Here is a 22,834-nt window from a genome sequence, read left to right on the forward strand (position 1 = left end):
TAGTAAATCAAAATTAGGCAGATGGTGTAAAAGAATATTTATACTTTTTTCACTGAACTTCAATATCAAGAAAAAGTTTTACAGTTTAATATGCAAGATGATAAGCCAATTTAATAAACAATTTATTATGCAAATTCACATGTAATTTTCATCTAGGTAAGCCACAGATAACAACACTTAAGTGTTCAACTTTGAGATGCTTCCATCAATGACTTTGACTTTGTTTAATAAGTTATCAAGAGTAAAGGTATACTGACTATTCCTATGATACAAGAATAGGAATGATAAAAGAATGGTAATTTCTACAAATATATTGCTGCTCGTTATTTATTGAGATGATCCTGTAATCTGCATACACTTGTGTAGACCAACAGAGTGCCACTCCTTGTGTACAGGTCTACAAAATAGCATGAAAGATCAGCTTAATAATGTAGGAAGAGAATAATAAGAAATGGAAAATTCTTGACAACATACAGTGATAAAGATGTAAGATATTGTTTTAATATGTAACAGAGATTCAATAGTAATTGGAAACCATAAACATCACAGTCTCTCACAAGAGTTTTCACTTTCTATTTATCCTATAAAGGCCAATGCAGTGATTGATGTTAAAACAAGCTTTTAATCCTTAGTTACATTGAGGTTGTTATTTGTATTGAAAGGATTATGGTGTAGGCCATAACAATGCTGCTTCTTCACTAGATAAACTGCTACATCTCATTATTTGAAGTCTTAATTAGTCATGCAAGGTGCAGCTGATCATTGCTCTTAATTATACGAGGGTAATTTGAAAATTTCTTGGGATGGAATAAAAATAAACAACCTACCTCACACCTTATTTAAGCTGTCCCCACCAAATTTAAACTTGTTCGTTCACTTGGCAACAGTTAAATACGAAGAAACAGAGTTCCCCAGGGTGTTCTGAAAATTTGCATAAATTTCCTTTGCTTTTACCCCTTTCTTTATGAAGTATCTAATCACTGCTTGAATCACAATTTTTTCCATCTCCAAAAATCACTACAGAGGAGCAAAAACAGAGAGTCATTCAAATCACAGATATCTTCCCAGGATTAGCCATTACTACCGGGGAAACTCGTTGTGATAGCGTTGAATTCTGGTTTTGATTCTGAAAACCTAAAAAACTACCCTTGTATGTCAGTTTGGCTAAGGGGTGTAGGAAAGCACCAGGCATTGCTGGCAAGGATAGGTAATTTTGATAGCATATAAATATAGGGTATAAAATATAAGTTCTGATTTAATTTTTTTTTGTAAAACTCCCGTTTGCTTGATTCACTTCCAAACAAGCGAAATTTTTGCTAAAATCTTCCATGTTATTCCAAGCCACAAAATCACAATAATCTCTCTGAAGTTTTTTTGTTACTCATGCTATTTTTCTTTCCTGTTTTTAAACATTAATGTGACTGCATAAGCCCTCCAAATTCTGTAATTTGGTTTAAATATGTCCCTTTGATGACTGAGATCATACTCACATACAGAAAATCCCTAGTAAAACAAAACATCCTTAGCCAATGCATTATTCCAGCTTGAGAACTTTTGGGCAAATGAATGAACAGTTTTTAATTATTTCACCCAGTTTGGCTACCATATAGGTATTTTGGAAATACACTTTCAAAATTAATTTTGGATCATATAAAATGAAGTGTGTGAATTTCCTAATGCCACGTAGACCTTTCTTACTTCAGCATCTCAAGATGGGAATGAAGGTGGAGAAATTTATGTTTGCTGTTAGGGTTCTTCTATTGAGTAAAAGAATGGATTTTCCTCTTTTTCTGAACACTTTCATTCTCTGAATGATTTTTTTTCAAAGCTTATGTAGTAGTTAGTAGGGTTAAGTTGACATGATTTGGAGATCTATTACTTATAAAAATACTGTATTGAAAATCATCATTGAAGTGATAAAACTCTCAAAAATTATTGTTTTCATCATAAGTTTTCTGATAATCCCTAATTGAGAACAAAGATCTATTCAAAAGCCTCTCATTTCAAGAAGATCTGAATCTTCTAGGATTTACTCTGTGTTGGTCCATATTTCTGGGATAACAGGTTCCCTGACTGCAACACCAGCAAAACTGTTGCCCCAGAAATATAAACCAATTGGAGTAAAACTTGGAATACTTAGATCTTCAATATCTGCACACTGCAGAAGCCTTCACAAGGAACCTCTCCTTTATACTTTACTGTTCAGAAATATTTATTGTATTATTACTTCAGGATGAATATATTTTAGATTGATTTGAGTGTAAAAAGCTCTTGTAGTAAAATATGATAGATTGGTTGTTACATTGATAATTGGCCATCATTATTACTTGCAGTATCACATACTGTGCATGACTTGGTATTTATATGGAATATGACTGACCCCCTTGTGGTGAATCCAGAAATTGAATTACCACAACTGGACATTTCGAAAAATTATACAGCTGATTGTACAATAGAGTATTCCACTGGTGAGTCTTTTTATGTTCAGTCAAAATATTTATTAATAATATAAAATGCAGTAGATACATAGAATTGTATGAATGATATTTTTGCCTGCTCTAGGTATAAGACTGAATTGTTTTCATATTTCGACAGGAAACTTCACCTGCTTGGCTGTTGTATTCAATTTAACTCGACGCCTTGGTTACCACTTGTTCCATACATATATACCATCTGCACTCATTGTGGTTATGTCATGGATCTCATTTTGGATCAAACCTGAAGCTATTCCTGCCAGAGTGACATTGGGTGTTACTTCACTTCTCACACTAGGTAAAACGATCACTATGTGTTAACTATGTATGTGACATATGTTGGCTAGGCTAAATTTAATAGGAGACTATTAGTGATGTTACCAGTTAATTGGTTAAAAATGAAATTTAGTTAATGCTGTGTATCTCAGCTGGAATCTAGAGAAATAATATTTAAATCGCTTGTTGTGAATTTTTAGCCATATTTTAGCCCTGGTATAAGGCCGAAATCATTCCATTGCTTGTATAATCTTGAGCTCTGCAAGCATAAATCTCAAGCACATAACATGGATGCATCAGAGATAGCCAACCTATTGGAGTATCCTTGTAAATAAACTACGCAAGAGTTCTCAAATTAGTTGTCAGTGGTATTTTAATAGGCCCATGGAAAAAATTTGTATTTCCTATTATGTTGGATTTGTGTTGTTAATGTAAAGTTGAAAGTTCTTCTTCAGCCTCATTTATTGATTGCATGAAACAATCATTATTTCAGATTTCATGATATGCCAAGATACTCTTACAGTTAAAACTTTTATTTTTTTGTTTCACTTTAGGGAAACATCAATTAATATTATGTACCTACTTTAGCAGCTAATTTCACCATAATAGAGTAATTAAAAGGAGATTAAATGATAAAATCAAGTTTTATGCTAAAGCTTGTGGGCAATTAGTGGGAAATTTTTGAGAAGCAGTATTTCAGTGATAAATGCATAAGAATATGGTAAATTTTTAAGGTAAAATTTATATTTTCACTTACTGTTATTTTAATTAGGAAAGACTGAGTTATTTTTTAAGTTTTTAACAGGTTATGGCAAGAGTATAAGACTGTCCAATTAAATGCTGAGATTTTCTATCCTAAGATTTAATGAGAAATCTTGGAGACACATTGAACAGTTGTGGACCAGCCAGGCAAGGCATAGTAGTTAGATAGATCTTCACAAAGATGGGAATCTATGAAATATTTCATTATGATTCCACAATTTACCTTGATATTCTTTTCATGGATAGAGCAGATAGGTACCTGAAGAATGATGAAATATGTTCTCTAAGAGATTTTACGTAGGTGACCACAATTAGAATCCAAGAAAGGCTGAGGGGTCTCCATTAAAATATATTTGGGAGGAATCTGAAACTCTGAAGATTTCAAACTTACTATGGCTTCAAAATAATGCCCTCAAGGGAAAGCTTTCAGTTATATTCAATATTTCTTTAGCTTTCCTATTGCCACTCTTGATCTGTGTGCTCCAAGGGATTCTGATGAGTATATTGTTTGTACATAATCAGGTTTCCAGGGTTAAAATTCACCAGAGCTGGCACAACACCTATACATGAAGTGGGATTCAAACCTTTGGACTAGTAGGCAAGCATGACTGTCTAAGTTGGCAAAGTTATTATGTAATAATCTTTGGTGGCTTTGATGTATATATTGTGACTAGCCATACTAATAAGTAATTGCAATTAAGACAATAGCATCACCAATATTTTTGCTCATATTGGTGAGATTTTTTAAATATTTAACCTCTTTAGGTGGATTCTTCTCATTGCTATACACATTACTAAGGTCTATGGCAGTGCAGTTGACATGATTTAAGCCACTGAAACTGAAAGAGGGAATTCTTTCAAAGTTGTGGAGGTTTATGAGGATGTTTTAGAGGTTAAGAAAATGGAATAGACTTAATTCAATGTAGTAGTGCATATCTAATTCAGAAATTTGGTACTGGCTACCAGAATTTGGAAAGAAAAGATTATTTTATCCAAAATGGACCCCCCCAGCATTGCCTTTTCCATGTATTTTTACCAAAACTCCTTGTTTAGACAATGACAATAAAGTTACAAAGTGATATGCATACTCAAATAAAGGATCTACTCGATTTTTTGCCCAAATTTGTTTCAAGTAAAGGTTGATTAATGAAGCCTTTTTCTGGAAAATTTTAATATTTTATTCATCCAAGAGGGATAAATATAAATGGATATGATATATTGCTTATTTTCTGCTATTATTTTTACACTGCAGAAAATGGAGAAAAATTATCTTTGTCATAACAGGGATGAAAGGAGTGATAGCCTGCTCAAATACTGAAATATTATCACTGGTAATTGTACCCATCGGGAAAAATTGAAAATATTTACCGACTCTTGCTTATCTATTTGAGAAATTATGAAAATAAAATAGTGGTTCAGGTTTGGATCAGATGTCCATTGGTACTTATAATTTATAGTCCCTCCATCTTAATGGATTATGGACAACATTCTTTCAATCATGCTGCTGAGGATCACTACTGTATTGGGCTTTCATTTTTACAATCATTAACGTGCAACATTAAGCAGTAGTGTACTAATGAAAGGTATGATTTTAATGAATCCAGCAACATTATGATATTATATTGTGGCTCTTTTAAGAACACAGGCATTTTAAGTATTTCATCCAAGATGCTGGCATCATAATGAGCAAGTATTCAGCTTCCCATACTTTTTGCCTCCCATCCATTCTGCCACCTAACATGCCCATTCTTTTCCTCCTCCAAGTTATTTACCCAATATTCTTTTCTATCACTCTCTTTCCATTGCCTATCTCACGTAACCATTTTATTTACGTCATACTCAGTACTTATTCATTAGGCAGGTGACAAATTACTTGAGACATATGCAAAAAACAAATAAGATTCCTGAGCAAAGTCCTATGCCACTCTTATGCAAAATATGTCACTCACTTGAATGTGGTTAAAATAAAATTTCAACTTGAAGATATTGGTGGTCAGGATAAACCTTTAATGGTGGTTTCTTGCAATGAGGATGCTTTTTATCATGTATGAATCTAAGATATGAGTAAATGTGGAAATTTGCTTCGATGCGTAATAAGTACTATTTTGGAAGTTCTACCTTACTATGCTAATTTCAGTAAACTATTTCTTACCCAATATATATATATATATATGATGGAACAGTTGACGCCTTCCAGTCTTCATTAGAGATCAGAAAAAAATGACTTCTTTGTGGAACAAAATTGAAATAAAACCACCAGAATTTTCTTTCCTTCATTTTATTTGGCGACAATCTTTCATGGATATAAGAAACTTATTGTCATTATCAGTTAAAATTAATTTTTCAAAATGGATAACAACTAAAGAAATGATGGCAACAGAAAAAACCTTAAAGATTCACAGCCAGAATATGTGCATTTTTCACCTGTTAAAAAGTGAAGGCAAAATATGAACTCATGATATATTATTACCCAACTTGGTTTATCCTGGAAACGCCACCTATTTTTCTCTCAACGTCAACTTACTTAAATCTTTTATTGACAGCGGCAGAATGAGCTGGCAACAAACCAAGGAGTAAGGAATTTTAGTAGGGTCCCACAAGTACCCCAACCACATGCCAGTTCCTTACACTGGAAACAATATCAAGTAACTGCGATTAGTGTGGTAAAGGATATAGTTACATGATGCCGTATTTATTCGTGCAGTAAGCTCCGTGAAATAGCAAGAGAGACGAATAACGGAAAGAGCTCTTTATTAGGATTTTAACCGTTAAATCAGGTCCTTTCAAGCAATTTTTCTAATTTTTATGTCAACCGGGAAATTTGCGTCCCGGGTACTGCAAAACTTGTATCGCCAACTGTTGTAATTTTGCATTGACCCATGTTCCGTGACTTTTTTGGCATCGTTCTATTGAGCTGTACAATTTGTAAACCATTTGAGCTCTAAAATTTGTAACTGTTTCTCCCGAACTTTCCCAAAACGAGGATGCAACGCTATATACGATATAAGGTTTTTTTAAGGATTCAATTGAACACTCTTTCAGATTAAGGGCGATATCCATTAAAAAACAATTATTTACTTCACAATTAATGCGCACCAATATATTCTGAGAAGATGAATCATATGTACACGAAAGAGAGGTGCAATAAATAGTATCAAAATACTTTTTAGGAAAGAAATATTATGACCAATTAACTGCTACATTTCTCTTAATTCGGGTCCACGGCTCTTTGAAATGGACTCTTTCGATACATAGTCTGTTCTGCAGAGAGATGGTAATTGGCTCTGAAAGTCCCAAAGGACGAGCCGCCTTTAAAACCGCAAATCCAATGAGAATAATATGAAAATATGATGTGTTTGGTGAGCGGAATCCCTAGACTTACACAGAATCCTTAAAAAGAGGCGCAGTGACCGCGGAAGCAGCACCCGTGGAGAGTCTCGCTTCGTTAATCCACTTAGGGCAACCTACGTATGGCCATGATACCATTGTGTCACAGCCATATGTCGAGTTAGGTCTCAAGCGTTAAAGAATGGAAGAATCATGTCTGAGCGTAATGGGATAAAATTTAAATGTGCCGAAATCATTGAGCATGACTCGTCTGGTTTTGATTCCACGTGTCCTGTGGATCTACACGGATTCGCGGAGCAGTTAAAAGGTGATTTACAGCAACGAGGAATGCGACCCAATTATTCAGACTGATCATGTGAAACAGGGAACAAAATGCGTACTATAGTAACTGAACAATGAGGCCGAAATGAAATCAATAAATTCATCACATGCCCTAATTAAGTCTCCATTTGTAATTTTTGAGTCCCAATCATTCCCTCCGGTTTTAATCAGAATACTTGGCAATAATTGCCTTTGAAAAAATAGACAACAGACCCAGTTTTGCAGCTTATTGTACCAATGATTAAGTTTCCGTAGAGTAATAAGGGTGAAAAGTTCGCTAGAAAAGCTAAAAATGCACAAAATACTTTAGTGGAATAGAAATTAACGAGAAATGTGAGGCTTGCTTATGAATAAGGGAATTTAGCTTCAAGCTAAGTTATTGTTCAAAAATATTCATTTAAATCTGCACCCACACATTTTTCCGAAAGCTGAGGAAAAACACACGTGACGACATGAGCCAGAACTTAATTGAGAACTGTTCCTTGAAAAAATAACTTTCTGTGACATAATGGATATAAGAGATGTTCTTCATAAATTTTTATGGATTTAATCGCTTTCTTCAATAAAAGCATTATTATTTTCATTAGGTACTCTCGTGTCGCGAAGGTAAACTCCGGTGATCAGTGAACACGTTGATCTGTAAATTAGTCGCTAAAATTTTCAGTGAGGACATGAAAATTTGCTGGGCCAAAGAATCATGGAAAGCATTTTCAAAATGAGCGAGGAAATCCGAATAAAAACAACAGTACTTCTGTGAAGGGAACAATTTAAGAAACCATGGATTAGAGTAAAGATGATTAGTGAAATAGAAATGAGAAGGAAACGAAGTAGTACATTTGAACCAGGAATTATACGTAGCAAATTAGAAACTTAAATACACGTATTAAAGTGAGGCGAGAAACTGATGAATCAAAGTAAATGTAAAAAGAGTATTAGGTGCTAATTACATAATGCTTGGCAAAATGGGTGGGTTATATAAATGGCGAAAGAGTAACCAAGAAGTAAAAAAAGATCCGTAACATTAATAGAGATAAGATCAGAGATTTAATAATCAAACAAGCAGGGATTCAGGTAATGTAAATAAGCATCGCTTTGGGCCAGGAATATTATGTTGACTGATAAGAGGTGTGTTAAGTTGACTCATTTATAATCATGGCTAAACTTTTATATTAATTTATAAGGTTGACGAGTGTAACAATAAATAAATCTGACTGAATAAGTCAGTACAAGTTTATTGTTAAAAGTAGGCTTGAATCCTATCGCTGGCATTTAGCTCAGTTTAATTTAATTTGTAATTTTCATTTGAAGACCTTCACACCATCAAGCACATTAATGTAATTATTAAGTGCTGAAGAAGCATATGGCATCGAATTACATGCTTTTAGTATCAATTGGATTACCTTAAAAGCATTCAGAAACGGTTATACTCTTATATGAAACTGATAAATATAGTTGATGTGTTTCGTTAGGAACTCTTCGTTACTTGCCTCTAGATTAAGTGCTACGTATCGTAGCAGTCGTTTTCAACTTTCGTTGTTTTAGTTGTTGTCGTCCCTTGAGATTCTCTACAAGGAAGCTCTCGTTTGATTACCTTCTTAAATGGATAAAAACCACTTGCACTGAAATCTCTCTATGAATCCCTTGGATCTATAGCGGTAACGTTTAAAATTTGATGGCTTATTATCCGAATCGATTCCGGTGGCTGCATTTTTGAATATAGAAGTGTATAATTCTCGGTGAAGTGTATAGTCACCAATTTTGTATTCTCCTAACTTTTCTGGATGAATACTATATACACTGGTAGCCAAAGGCTAAGAAGCTTATAGTACTGACACTTTCAATTATTGTCCTCATCTAATTAGTTGCAAAATACAGGTTTGGCGTCAAATAGGGTTTGAATATTTTTTTCAAAAGAGAAAAATTCCCAATAGGGAGTAATTAGTATTACTTATTATAGGAGTTGAGTGGGACTTAAGATCATTTGCGCCATTAGGGATGGGCGGGAATTTCGTAGGGGTAGGAAGGATATTCAAGGAATGGAGGAAGGGTGGAGAGAAGTCTGGCGCTGGCATTGGCCTAGTCTTAATGAAAGGTGCCAAGGAATCCTAAGTTTAACGTCTCATCTGACGGACGGCCTCCACTTGAAGTGCTCACTATACAAGGACTGTCCCAAAGGTAGTAGGACTTATTTTTTCCCGGATTGATGGACGGACGGGCGGCGGTTTCTCTGGCTGTGTTCGAAGGTGGGGAGTCTCAGGAAAGGCTGGAAGCCGGTGGCAGTTGACTGTCAGCCTTTACGGAGTGCGGATTGTTCGTTCACAAAACCTCTATCACGTGACCTCGTTACGCTCTGTCATGAGCCGGTTACTGAAACAGCGCTACGCCATCAAATATTGGGCGAAACTGGGTAAAACCGGGAAAGAGACCCATTACATGCTCAAGCCAGCTTATAGTTTAACGCCATGAGTAGATCGGGTATTTTTGAGTGGCACAAGTTGTTTCGGGAGGGTAGAGAAGGTCTTGAAGACGCCGAAGGTTCGGGACGCCCTTCGACCTCAAAAAGTGACGAAAATATTGCAAGAGCGAAGGCTTTGTTGGACAGGGATCGCAGATTAAATGTTCGCATGGTTTCTGATGAACTTGGCATCCCTTAAAGTGATGTGCATCGACTTGTGGCCGAAAACATGGGCGTGAGAAAAGTGTGTGCGAAGTTGGTACCGCGAGTACTCTCTGATTAACAGAGTGAGTAACGCACTACGTGGCCCGGCACAACGGGGCAACTACCTCAGCCACTCTACAACCCTGACGTTGCCCCAACAGACTTCTTACTCTTCCCCCGCCTCAAATCCATGCTGAAAGGACGTCATCGCGGCACGGTGGAAGCGTTACAAGAGGCCGTGACGAGGGAGCTCAGCAGTATTCCAGGCGCCGCCTTCCAGAAGGCATACGAGGCGTGGAAAACCCGCTGACAGCGGTGTGTTGACGCACATGGGAGCTACTTCGAAGACTTTCGAGTGAATGTATCAATTCTGGCAATACATATTTTTAATCGACTCAGTCCTACTGCTTTTGAGAAAGACCTTCTATAGCACCCTAAGTAGGAATCAGGGTACCACTGAAAAATTCTGCCACATCTGGGGTACGCAGCCGGGTCCATGAGCGTAGCCAGGATACATTTGAGGGTGTGGGATGCCCGCCTGTAACCATTCTGCCAGCTTCTGCCATTTCACTTAGATTGGGTCCATGCAAAACTTCCTGTATGCAGTCATATTCTAAAATTCGTTACCTTGATGACCACTTGATTGCTTTGTTTTTCCACCGCCCCTGATATCACTTGAGAAAAATGCAGTCAATATTTTAGCCTCAATTCTTGTGATTGAATAATCGTAAATTACCATCCTTGAATATATTTGTACATGTGCGATTATTCTCCCGAAAAAACATTTCCTCGGAAGGTTGAAGGCTGAGCATATCGCTTTTCAATTCTCGAACGATGATTAGGATAGGGTGAAACCTTCAATAAGTAAAGGATCTTCCTTCAAGTTGACGTTCGTGTTTTTCCCTGATGTCATCGTTTAGCTATGGATTGTCGCATGCATTCTTATACGCTGCACGACTGTATCATTAATAAATTTAAGAATTCTAATGGGCGAATTACGCAGTCAAACCGACGGTCAACCTTCCCTTCTCGCCTGCCACACCAGTCGGTCACCTCTCCCTCCTCCCACTTCCCCCTACGTCCCTGACTAAATCTGACTTTGGAACGGGCAGTTTGTATTGGTACGCGTACGTTTTTTTTAACACTTGAAAATAATTTACGACATACCTGTATGGGAGAGATGGGGATCTGTATGACCCTACCAAATATCTAATTGCAAAGTTTAAAACGACGTATGCGTGAACGGTAGAGGTTTGGAGGATATATTTGCCGTGACCTATATAATGTATGGTATCCCTTCAGTTTTACCTCAGTAGATTTTTTAGATTTTCCTCTTAGTCCTTCCGACGATATTGCTGGTGATTCTCCCTCTGGAGAATCCGTGGGAGTTCCTTGCTTCACCATGTTCCATGGTGAGTTCCGTGCTTAAGGGTTTCTTTGATCTTTGACCTAATTTTGATCAGCTTAATGTTATGAAACTTTTTCAAGCGATTGACAAAAATCTATTCAGTAGGTCCCAAAGAATAATGGAATACAGCCGGAGTCGACTCACTTCTTCGAAAACTAAGGATAGGTAACAACCGATTAATTATGTTCGGTTAGGGATTTTAGAAGGTAGTCGTTATTCCGTTGAATAGATCCGGCTATTGTGTTTTAGAAATGGTTTAGAGCTAGAATAGAGAGTTATAAACTGTGAAGGACTCGGATATTGGTTTGTATCTTACATGATATAGTTAACACTTTGTTGTTGGAATTTTAGTAACTGGTGAAAATATGATTTAGCACTGAATGGTATTCCCTGAAAATCATTTTACCTGTGGGTTCTTATCTGGATTTCAATAAATCATTGCCATTACAACTTATATTCTCCAAAAAGTGTATTATTGTAGAAGTAGAGGAATAGATACCCCCAGTTGTAGATATAGAGGCTCCTTTTTTCCATGAGCATTTTATAGCGTCAGCGCGAAGTTTTCCCTCTCTTTATCCAATCCCTTTAAATTCCTTCTCTGTAACTATTCCTTTAAATTGGTCCTCGTACCCCCTGCCGTTCACCGTTCGTTAGATTGCAGATTAAATGCTCAGATGTATATCTTAATGATACCTGCCCTTCATTCTATTGGGTATTAGCGTTGAGACTCTACCGAGATTGTCTACCTGATATATTTCTAGTTACTCTTTACAGTAAAATTGTACCTTTGACCGATGGCATGAATTAGTGAATTAGTATCCTATGATTTCTCCCTTCGTACGCATGATTTCCTATACATTCTCCTACGCTTGAAAAGTGTACACTTCTCTTATGCCTTCAAACCATTCGGCTACTGGTCAGGGTTCATACCCCCATTTGAGCAACCTTATCCAAGCTCTAAGCAATGCAATTTCTTGGATTTTAGAATCGCGAATGGTTTGTATACTGTGAAGTTTCTGCATTTCCGTGAAGAGCGGAGGATGATTTTTTAAAAGTAACTGTAGCGACATTTCCAGCGGTTATTTGACATGGAAAGCCAAATGATGACACAGGGAAAATAAACTGGCCCCTCTGACTTGAATGCGTATTTCAAATGCCTAAGAGCTCATTACGGGGAGAGTCTTCCTCTCGCCTATCAAAACCATACCATAGGGTTGAATCCTGCGATTCCGACCTCGATTTCTGCCGTGTGGTACCCTCACCCGTTGGCCGCAGGCTCAGCTCTCGCCTCGGAAACGTTTCCTAAATCTAGCATTGGGAATTTCTTAATATCCTTATTGTGATACCTAGTTTAATAAACCGATTTATAGACTAACTTCGGAGTTTCTGCATTTTTTGTTATATGAATAGTATTTGAAAACTTTGCCACTACCGCCTAGACCTGTACCGACGGCGGCTCCAGACAGGCTCGGGCCCCGACCCTTCTGCGCACGCCGCCACGACCCTCCTACGCCGACTTTGATGACTTAATCACTTTCTCATTTGTGTCTCTTTCTTCATCACAGTCAAAACTTTCCTCGGGGGTCATCATAGCAGTAATTCCATTGTTTCGCCTTAATTCGATTGGTAAGACCGGTGACCGATGAGTTTGATCGGTGTAGGAGCGAGATGGGCTATTTAATGCCCGAATCTTTTAGTCGCGAACCTTTTAATTTGTCGTTGAAGTCCGACAAAATGCGCAACCGGAGCGGGACTCCCCCGCTCGATCGAAAGAATGATTTTATTTTCCAGTTTATGAACTTTTCTCTTCAGTTTCACATTCTCAAGGTTTCATTAAATCACGTGATAATAGTCACTTTGTGTGAAACCGTTTCGACTCCAAAAAATATTTGCTGCGCGACGCGAAAAATTGAGGAAAAGAAGACCGCCATTTGACATATAAAAATATAGCAATGGAGGAAAAAATATTGGAAAAAGGTGAATTAAAAGACAAACAACTATTATATTAGATGACAAGATATAATTTCAAGCATTTCTTCAAGAGGAATCATCCAGTGGAACAATTGGTTTAATTGGAAGATTTTCAGAAAAGTTGAGAGCCATCACTTTTGGTAAATTTTAGTCAAATTTGAGGCAATTTACACTTTTTTGCGTAATATCTAGTTTAAATGGTATGCATTACCAGAAGGAACGTTTTCTGCAAAACCATAATTTAAATTTTTGGCTTCCGGACACCAATTAACCATGTGAACTTTTGGTCAGCTTTTTCGAATCCACACCAGTCAGCGTCTTGGCGATACGATGAATGATCCATGTGACGAATCAGACGCAGATCCGCCACTTTTAGCGAAGCTGTTAGTTTCCTCTATGTAATGCCGCATATGTCTCGGAAGCGAGGTGGCAGAATGTAGAGCGGAAAAAATAGTGGTATTTCTTTATTTTGTCTTCGAATCTCATCTGATCTGCATGAGCTACGAGCTCTTATTTGCGGACGAATGATTATTATTATGCGGTTTGAAGGACGAATATATAATTTTACGGTAAGCTTCTCTGTCATGTTTTTTTATTTACAACTGTTTCTTTACGAATATAAATTGAAAACATTTAATGAAGCATTTAGAAAATAGAAATACATATTTCCAAAATCATATTCATAGTAGCCACTAGACTGGATCATTGAATTGATATGCATTACGCTGACCGGAAGGGCCCATAAGTGTGAAGCTCCATGGGTGTGAAGGGTTCAACTGTCTCCCTGACCGCCCAGGCTTGAGGGCGAACATTTTCTACTACATACTAGCAGATATTTGGATATAAATTTCCTATTAGATTACTATTCTAGAGTAAAAGTTGAAAGACGGCTCCCGTAGCTGAGTAAGCCCTCAGGGCCAAGTGTATGTAAAATGTACTGGTCAGCCACATTGTGTACAAACAGACCAAATAGCCTCTCCAATGAGTATCACATGCCTACTTCCAATCTCACTCCTTGAGAAATATTTCTTTAAACTTCAAGCCATTTTTTTCAATTTTTTGCCTTTGCTAAATTTTTGAATTTTATATCCCGTTAGATTTTATCACTAAAAAAATCAAAACATCGTGTTTCATTTTTGCCGTTTGTGTGTATCCATACGAGTGTATGTATGTATGTATACACACACACACACACATATATATATATATATATATATATATATATATATATATATATATATATATATATATATATAAACAAACATCAATCTATACATACAGATTTATATTTTTTTCTAGAAATCTTCTCAAGTCACAATAAAGTATTTTTTCCAATTTTCATTGAACACACTTCCGACAGAGCTATATTTTTTAGGCGATATTATTAGTGGTGAAAAGACCGACTATCTATTCTTCCGGTATTTGGATTTTTTTTATCTGTCATGAAGAATTTTTCAAGCATGTGGCTTATTTACCTATGATTTGTATATTCAAAATATTTTACCTAGCTTTCATTTTTTTCCATAAATTCTTTTGGCAACCCCTTAGAAACACATTGTCATGCATTCTAATTCACACGGCTGACGGGACGGATTATCGCCATTGTTCACCAGATGTCTTATTTGTTGCAGCCACACAGAACACGCAGTCACAGCAGTCCCTGCCTCCCGTGTCATACGTGAAAGCCATAGATGTGTGGATGTCGTCATGTTCTGTATTTGTTTTTTTATCACTCATGGAGTTTGCAGTCGTAAACAACTACATGGGACCAGTTGCTACCAAAGTGATGAAAGGTTATTCGGATGACGACATAAGATCAGCAGTGGAAGATTTTAAAGTAAGTACTAAAAAAATGGGGAAAATAAATTTGGATCGAAGGTACTCTTCACCTATCCCCCAACTAAAAAAAAAAAAAAAATTTCTTTTCTAAATAGAACAATTGTTGATTGGAACACCTTACCTGGAAAAATATTCGACACCTTTCCTAACAGAGGGTATACTTTTAAGAATAGATGTAAGGAATATATGTAATAATTTGATTTATGTGTGGTGTATTGTATTATATGTAATAGCTTAATTTTTTTAAATTTATCTTTCTTTCTTGCTGATTAATGAATGTACATGAGATGGGGATTCGCTTGTTTTGTTAAAGAGATTTGTGTTTTGAAGTCTGATTTTATCTATTATCTTTTGCGATTATTTGGGACTTGTGTGCCACCTGACACTGTCTATCAGCACATGTGTATTTTTTATAATAATAATAATAATAAACAATTCGCCCAACGTGGAGCTCGAACCCACGATCCTGAGAATAGGCACCTAATAGTCTTACCAACTGGGCTGATGGGAATGTTATAAGACGTGGAGGGCAGAAAATATCGGAAATGCGAGGAGGATGGGGCTGCTTTCATAGTAATGCAGTGAATATACAAAATGTGAATATTCAACCGAAGAAGACGTTCCATATTGATGAATGAGTAAAGGGTGAAATAAAACGAATTTCAACCTTACAAAGGCGGTGGATAAGAGTTTACATGTGTTAAACTTTATTTATGATTAAGATAACTATCATATTGAAATGGTGTATCGAATACTTTCTCAGGCACGGTAAATAACTAGATATATTTGATTACTCTATATCTTGCCTAAGATAAGTAAGGTATTTCTGCATACAACGGGAGACTGAAGCAATAGGCAACTTGGTAGTGGTGAGAGGGGTGGGCAATGATTGGCAGGGGAGTGAGAAAGGTTATCCGTTGTCGTCAATACCTTGAAGCTTAAATGCTGAGGAGGAAATTGAAGGGCTTTAGCTGAGAACAAAAGTAAAAGAGGAACAGATAATAATGGCTAGGTTTTCAGGCGTTCATTTGGTAATTAGCTAGAGAGCCAAGGGCTTGCACTTATGGTTGAGGCCATAACGCAAGGAGTATGGGATGGAGGTTCATTAAAAGAAAAAAGAAGTACTGATATTATGAAAAAGTAGCAAGGTGTAATTAAAACTTTTTTGGAGGAATCAACTAGGACAGGTGAAAAATAAGTTTGCAGAATTGGAGAGTATTTAGTTGAAAATTGGATTAGTTAATCAGGGAAATTAAGGTAAAAATTTTGTTGACGAAATAAGAATTTTCAAAGTGGAGGAAGTTGATGACTGGTACTCACAAGTAAAACACATAGAATAGATTAATCACGTCATGTTTTTAAATGAATTGAATCGTTGTATTGATCTGAAACCAGGTTTTAGAGGCAATTGGGGGAGCGTAGATGGAGGTTATTGGATGTGATTACGAAGAAATATGGAGAAAATAAGTAAAATGGGAAGGTCAGCGACAAAAATACATATTTTGAGGGAAGAAATGAAATCGCATGGCGCAATTCAAAAATGGTAGAAAAATTGGGCGGAGAAAATACTGGGAGTTAGTGGAATGCTGAAAAACTTAAAAGGAGGGAAACTTTTATGTTATGAGGGGGAGACATTTTTCAGGTAATGGAAGGACGAGGGAAAAAATAGGATTTTGAAGGCAAGCAGAAAGCATGAAAGACTAAAAATAATTCAGGATAGAGAAAAATTTATTCCAGAGGAAGCTATCTTGGAATCTAGCATACCATAGTCATTAGGGGACCTCCACAACCATTCCTAAATTTGAATACCTCGATTCGCTAAAACAGAAAGTTGGAAGGAAGATAACGAAATTCAGCTCATAGTCTAAAGCATGGTGTAAATGGACAATAACTCTACTCTGATCTCATACATCTGATTCTCAGAATTCGTAACGCATGCAAACCCTCTGTAGAGCATTCTATAGACCAACAATGCGCAGCACAAATAACGAACAAAAATATCTAGTTCGACTCTCTTTTCTGTTTGTCTTTGCTGTCTTCTGATACGATTCGTATGTCTAAGGCTTGTACCTGTCATTTACTCTTTATATTTAAGTATAATTCATTTGTATTATCTTCGTTTTTGCATTTTTCGCTGAAATTTCCTTAAAATAAACTCCATACTTTGCAATCAATTGAATTTCGCTCTGTTTTAACCAGCTAGTATTAAAAATATTGTTCAAAATTTCAAAATTCTATTGTAGTTTACATACATATAACATGCATAACATTTTCGTAAATTTTTAATCATCCGGGGTCTTAGTTTTTATTTGTATTTGTACTTTGATCGTTGTGCTCTTATAAATAGGCTCACCTTTATACACATAGAACCCAGCGGTAATGATGATTTGTGTAATGATCTTAGTTGTGAGGAAAGTCCTTTTACATTTGCTAGCATGTGTTCGCATTTCTGCGCATGTGAGTCATAGTGTCAATCATCTATTTATTCACAAAGAACATGCCTGTATTTTTTATCGTTCAATTTGTTCATTGAGTTGAATTTTTTATTTAACATTTAATGAGTAGGCAGAGAAAAATTGGTCTTTTGAAGAAAAAGAGTTCACCATTTATCATCACAAAAAAGGTAGCGATGACTTTAATTGAGCACAACGATGGCTGGAGAAACACGTGGTGAGGGGTGATTGTAGGATGTGCATTGCTGGGACTGAAGCGGGTCGCCGGGTATTCCATTGAAAAGGGCTCAATTTTTGTTTTGCAGGAGCTGGAGCCGCGGTCCTGGGCGGGGAGGAACAGGGCGGCAACCCTGGCGGGCAGTCCAGTGCGGCCCACGCCCACGCAGCCGCAATACGACACCTTCTGCCACGGCAGGGAAACGGCACTCTACATCGACAAAGTGTCCCGTTTCTTCTTCCCTTTCTCATTTTTCATACTCAATGTCGTGTATTGGTCTACATTCCTTTAATGGCACAATGTGTATCACAGGTGTAACCTGCGTCTATCACTCTTAGGAATTAGTGCTCGGAAATGGAAAGAAAATATAGCTATGAATAATAACTAATTCATTAAATTGTCCAATCACTCCAGCCAGCCATTATTAAAAATTTCCAGACGCAACGTCCAGGGATCTCAATTTCAAATATGTGTGGCTTCCCTCAATCGGTACATTGAACACGCAGGAAATTTACTCATGCAAAAGTTTTGAGATGATATATGCATTGAGATTTACAATTTTCGACATGAAACTTCATTTATTTGGGACTCCTGTCAGTATCAAAAGGCGCCAAATCAAAACGAAGGCGGTTAATTTGTTAAATGTGTGAACACTCTGAGCAATTCCATTAACGCACTTTTTGAGCGATGCAACGCTAACCAGCTTTAACAAAACTTTGTCGATGAGCGTGCCGAGAGCATATGATCTCAGCACGCGGTTGGTATGGAACTGCACTGGACATAACTGCTATGAAGCAGTATACTTGTAGAATGGAGCAAATTGGCATTAGGAATTTATGTTGAACGTGATCGACTATTGTTCACGTGAGACTGGAGAATGATCAGGATTGTTTCAGTATTATCCCATTTGTTCGTTGAGAAATATCTTTTTTATTTGCTGTTGTGCTGTTAGCTGTTCCCACCTCGAAATGCCACATCGCAGTTCCACGAGGCGAAGAAGCCTGATTGTAATGTATTTGCAATAAAACTAAAATAACTAGAATTATATTCTTAGTAATAATGGCAATGTTTTTCTTTTCATTTTATTATATTCAACTTTGGAGTGCCCTCTACTTGAGATCCTCGTATTCCAACTCCTTTCTCTCCCTTCAATGGGTATAGCATAAAAATTTGGTCGAAACCCAGAATTTTAAATTATGTTAAAATATTCGGAAATTTCGATTGTATACGGGAACCTACCCAGGGCATTTTTAGACAACTAGCGTAACACAATATTTGTTACAACGGTCTTAAAAGGAATTTACTGAACGCAATTGATTTCATAATTTATTATCAAATGCGATCTATTACCAACGTACTCAGGTGCTCATTTTTATTAAACTTGAAATGCAGGATATTTTTGGAATTTAGTTTTTTGTGCTTTTAGCATCGTCGCAAATTATTTTACCGCTTCTCTACAAATTTCTTCTCGATATCATGCCGTGCGACTTTCTTTCAATGAATATAGGATTTCTTGAACAGTTCTCTTTCGATTTAAATTGCAGCAGATATTGTAATAACAACAAAAACCAGTATATTGTCAAGTAAATCTCAAAATAATACCATAATTATTAGATGATATAATTTATTATGGTATACACGGCGTACTAGCACTTTTTCTATGCATGTTTGGTAAACACGAGTGCGTGTAACAGGTTGAATTGTCGTCCATATTTGATTTCCACTGTTGCACATTTTATTTGATAATCGATTTGACAGTTTTTTAACACTTTCTTGCATAAATTTTGAATTTCTATCGCAAAGACTCGCCAGTAGAGTCCTACATTCGCTAGTAAATGCCTACTTTGAATTTCAAGACGAGCACAAGAGTCGAATCATCGCTACTGTACCCCTTGTTTCTAATTCATCTCGCAAACATTTCCAATATTCCAATTAGTGCAATTTTTCACCGTATATCCCGTTGAATTAGTTCTTAATTCGATTTTTTCCATCTATAAATACACCCGTACACCCGTAAGAAACCCCTAAGAAACAAAGGATATGACATTTTCTACACTCGTAAGAAACAAAGAATATAGTATGACATTCAAGTTGCCAGTATTCTTGTATCTTAATCAGATGTCTTTTAGATTACTCAGGATATACCATTAATTAGATTGATGTACTTAATGATTTAATTTACTCTGTCCTGTTGACGCTTGTTTCATTTCTTCTGGAATTAAAATTTGATTAGCGTTAAATCAGATGACGGTATCATTTTATAATCATACGCAAATACCAATTTTATTTGATCGAAATATTTTCTCTGCCTTGGTCTAAGACTGATGAGGTAAGTTTAAAAAGATTTCACAAACTTTAATAGCGGATGTTTATTTATTCATCACCGTGGCTTTTTTGATTAAGTAACTCCTATCCTCACCGAAACCATCATGCAATTGCGAGAAAAACAAAATCGTGGTCGTTAACTGAATGCATCGGTGAAATTGAGCTCTAATAAACCATCCTCTTATGTAGTCACACCTTAGAGGTAGCCCTGAGGTGTAGGTTATAAAAATAAATTCAAATAACTGATAGAGAATTGATTTACTTGTTCAATTTCAGAGTGAGGAAATCATTCGCCTTGACCGGGATTCGAACCCGGACCCCTCAATGTCCGGTCGAGTGCTTTAGCCAGTTAAGCTATCGAGTAAAGTAGGTAAAAATTGCTTTCTTAAAATGTCTCTCGTCCGTGAAAAAACGATTTTTCCGTGGTGGGAGAACATAAACGAGGCCTATGCCAAGTTTAAATGCCGAAGATAGGCGCGAAGAACTCAATTTACTGAGGACACTCCTTCGATGTGGGAAGTAGATGCTGTTCAAAGCCAGTATTGATACTCCTTCAAGAGAAGTTATTCTGTTCGTCGATAATAACTTCCACTATTTGATTGCAAACCACGTGGCTAATGGAAAGTTGGTGCCATATCCAATTTAATAACGTAATAATTCCTAATGTGAAGAGATAAATATTCAAATACGCTTCATCATATTTCATATTTACATCGCCATCTTCAGCATTTCACTCCGAATATTGGTTGACTGCAGCCCTACACTTTTCCCTTCTCATATTTTCGCTACTCCCTGACAATCTTTCCGTTGCTCTTTATTTGACCTAAGCATTTGTCCCTTAGAATTCCCGGTGGCGCCTTCATCTCAGTTATACTCGTAACGGTTTCACTGTCACAAGTTTTGACCAATTCATCTAGGGCATATTTAGCATATGGGTAAATAGGCATAAAAGTTAGAGATACTGTCTTGATAGTAATGCCTCCCTCCTACAGAGGAGATAGGTTATAAAGGCCACTTCTTGTGCTTTTAATGCAATCATGACAAGGGAAGATTCGGTTTAGTGACTTGGCTATCTTAAGAGGTTTATCAAACTACCGACATCTACAGATTTGGAAACACTATCTAAATTGGTTCAATTAATCAGTCCTCCATTCAAAACCACACAAATATATATTTATTGGTACTCAACCATTGAAGGACGCAGCTTTATTAAATTTCAAGAAATCTAAATAATTATAAAAAGATTTAATACTTTCCAAAAAGTTGATACAAACAATGGTATAAACAATAGCAATGTACAATTATAACATTTTTCATCAAAACTGTTAAAACAAATTCAATTTGGAACATATTTATGGCAAATTAAAGTTATGAAACATTTATGTATATATCATTCATGAAACAGTGATAGCAAATTTCATTTTTTCACTTAAAATAGAAACCGAAACGTTCCATAAGTATTAACAGACCAATTGGTACTTAATAGCAAAAATAAAGTTTATTGTTAGTAGGGGGAGTAGTGCCCACACGTTGATTTCAGTTGCTCCTGAAGTATAGTTGTTGCATAGAGATCGGTGTGGCCCAATGCACGCTGAGTAGCTGATAACATGAGCAATGTAACTTTGCTCATGAACTCCTTGCAATAAATGTGCGTGGGGCCCTGCAATAAAAAGCATAGGAACCAAAATTAGATCACACATTTTGTTTCCATTCCCTAAAAAGAAGTTATAATTGGAAAATATTGCATTTACTTCAAACAGTGCAAAGAATCAAGTTGTACATTAATAATTGTTTATCCGCTTATCCGCAGGTTAAATAATGAGTTAAGGGAATTAGGGGTAGTGTTGATAGATGCAAGAGTCATCAAAGTAGAAACTAAATTGAGGAGTGGAATTATGCATTACACGTCTGAAATTTTAGGTACAGAGGAAGCCAAAGGAATTTTAAGTCAGGATATAATGCAAGCAATTGCTAACGTGGCAGCAGAACCAAAAAAGTTGGTAGAAGTTTGGCAAAATTACACTGAAATATTTTCGTTAGAGTTTGGTATGAGAAGTTCGAGCATTTTGGAAACTAAATCGGGTGGAAGTTCGGGGACACGTGGCAGAAAAAAATAATTGAAAAAAGTCACATGAGAAGATTAAATACTGGCTAATGCACCATTGATATTTGGTATTGATCAAATAAACATTAACCCACCGACAAAATACGGAGCATGAATTCCAGAAAAATTGGTAAAGGCAATTACTATTTCAATAGGGGAAGTGCAACATTCTAAAGATCGCAGAGAATATTGAACATTGAACGACATAGTTGTTCAGGCTTTGAAAATAAAACAAGGCTCCTTGGGAAAACATTTGAAAATGAATGTGGAGGAAATATAATGTGAAAATATCGTTGGATTTATGAATCTCATTAAAGATCAGGCAGAAGAATGCAGATGCCTATAAATGCCTCATAAATTTCAACAAAGCATTTCATAAAAAAACTGGGTATTGCTCCTTGAAATATTAAGGAAACTACCCATGGAATGGGAACATAAAAAGATCATTAATTTAGATCAGAATTTGCTGTTAATATCGCAACATAGATATAAGAGGGAGAGGCGTAAAGCAGGCTTATTTTTTTTATCACCCATGGTTTCCCACGCACACCTTAAGAAGTCTCATAGGAAACTCGCAAGACACAGGTGACTTAAAGTTAGGAGTTCCAAAATACTAAGCACGAACTACAGTGCTCGGAAGTTCAGATATGTAGACTACGGTGCTGCGAGACTACATA

The 22,834-nt window shown here is 36.4% G+C and overlaps 2 protein-coding genes across 4 annotated transcripts in view; one reads left to right on the forward strand and one right to left on the reverse strand.

The window, feature by feature from the left end:
- The window catches only part of LOC139686108 (glycine receptor subunit alpha-2-like), a 54,668-nt gene extending 35,874 nt beyond the window's left edge, over positions 1 to 18,794 (forward strand). For 2 of the 3 annotated variants that reach the window (XM_071583281.1, XM_071583283.1), the window contains exons 8-11: positions 2,334 to 2,468; positions 2,596 to 2,772; positions 14,833 to 15,056; positions 17,817 to 18,794. In XM_071583281.1, coding sequence (XP_071439382.1) covers positions 2,334 to 2,468; positions 2,596 to 2,772; positions 14,833 to 15,056; positions 17,817 to 18,020 — 740 coding nt within the window. In that variant the 3' untranslated portion in view covers positions 18,021 to 18,794. The remainder of the gene's footprint in view (positions 1 to 2,333; positions 2,469 to 2,595; positions 2,773 to 14,832; positions 15,057 to 17,816) is intronic. The other variant, XM_071583282.1, reaches the window with a different exon arrangement.
- A 2,489-nt stretch (positions 18,795 to 21,283) lies between these two features.
- LOC139686110 (alkaline phosphatase 4-like) overlaps positions 21,284 to 22,834 on the reverse strand; it is a 55,686-nt gene continuing 54,135 nt past the window's right edge. Inside the window, exon 10 of the mRNA XM_071583284.1 lies at positions 21,284 to 21,713. Within this exon, the coding sequence (XP_071439385.1) occupies positions 21,514 to 21,713 (200 nt within the window). The 3' untranslated portion in view covers positions 21,284 to 21,513. The remainder of the gene's footprint in view (positions 21,714 to 22,834) is intronic.

The sequence above is a fragment of the Hetaerina americana genome, unplaced genomic scaffold, assembly GCF_022747635.1.
Source record: "Hetaerina americana unplaced genomic scaffold, ioHetAmer1.1.p SCAF_13, whole genome shotgun sequence".
NCBI classification, from domain to species: Eukaryota; Metazoa; Arthropoda; class Insecta; order Odonata; family Calopterygidae; genus Hetaerina; species Hetaerina americana.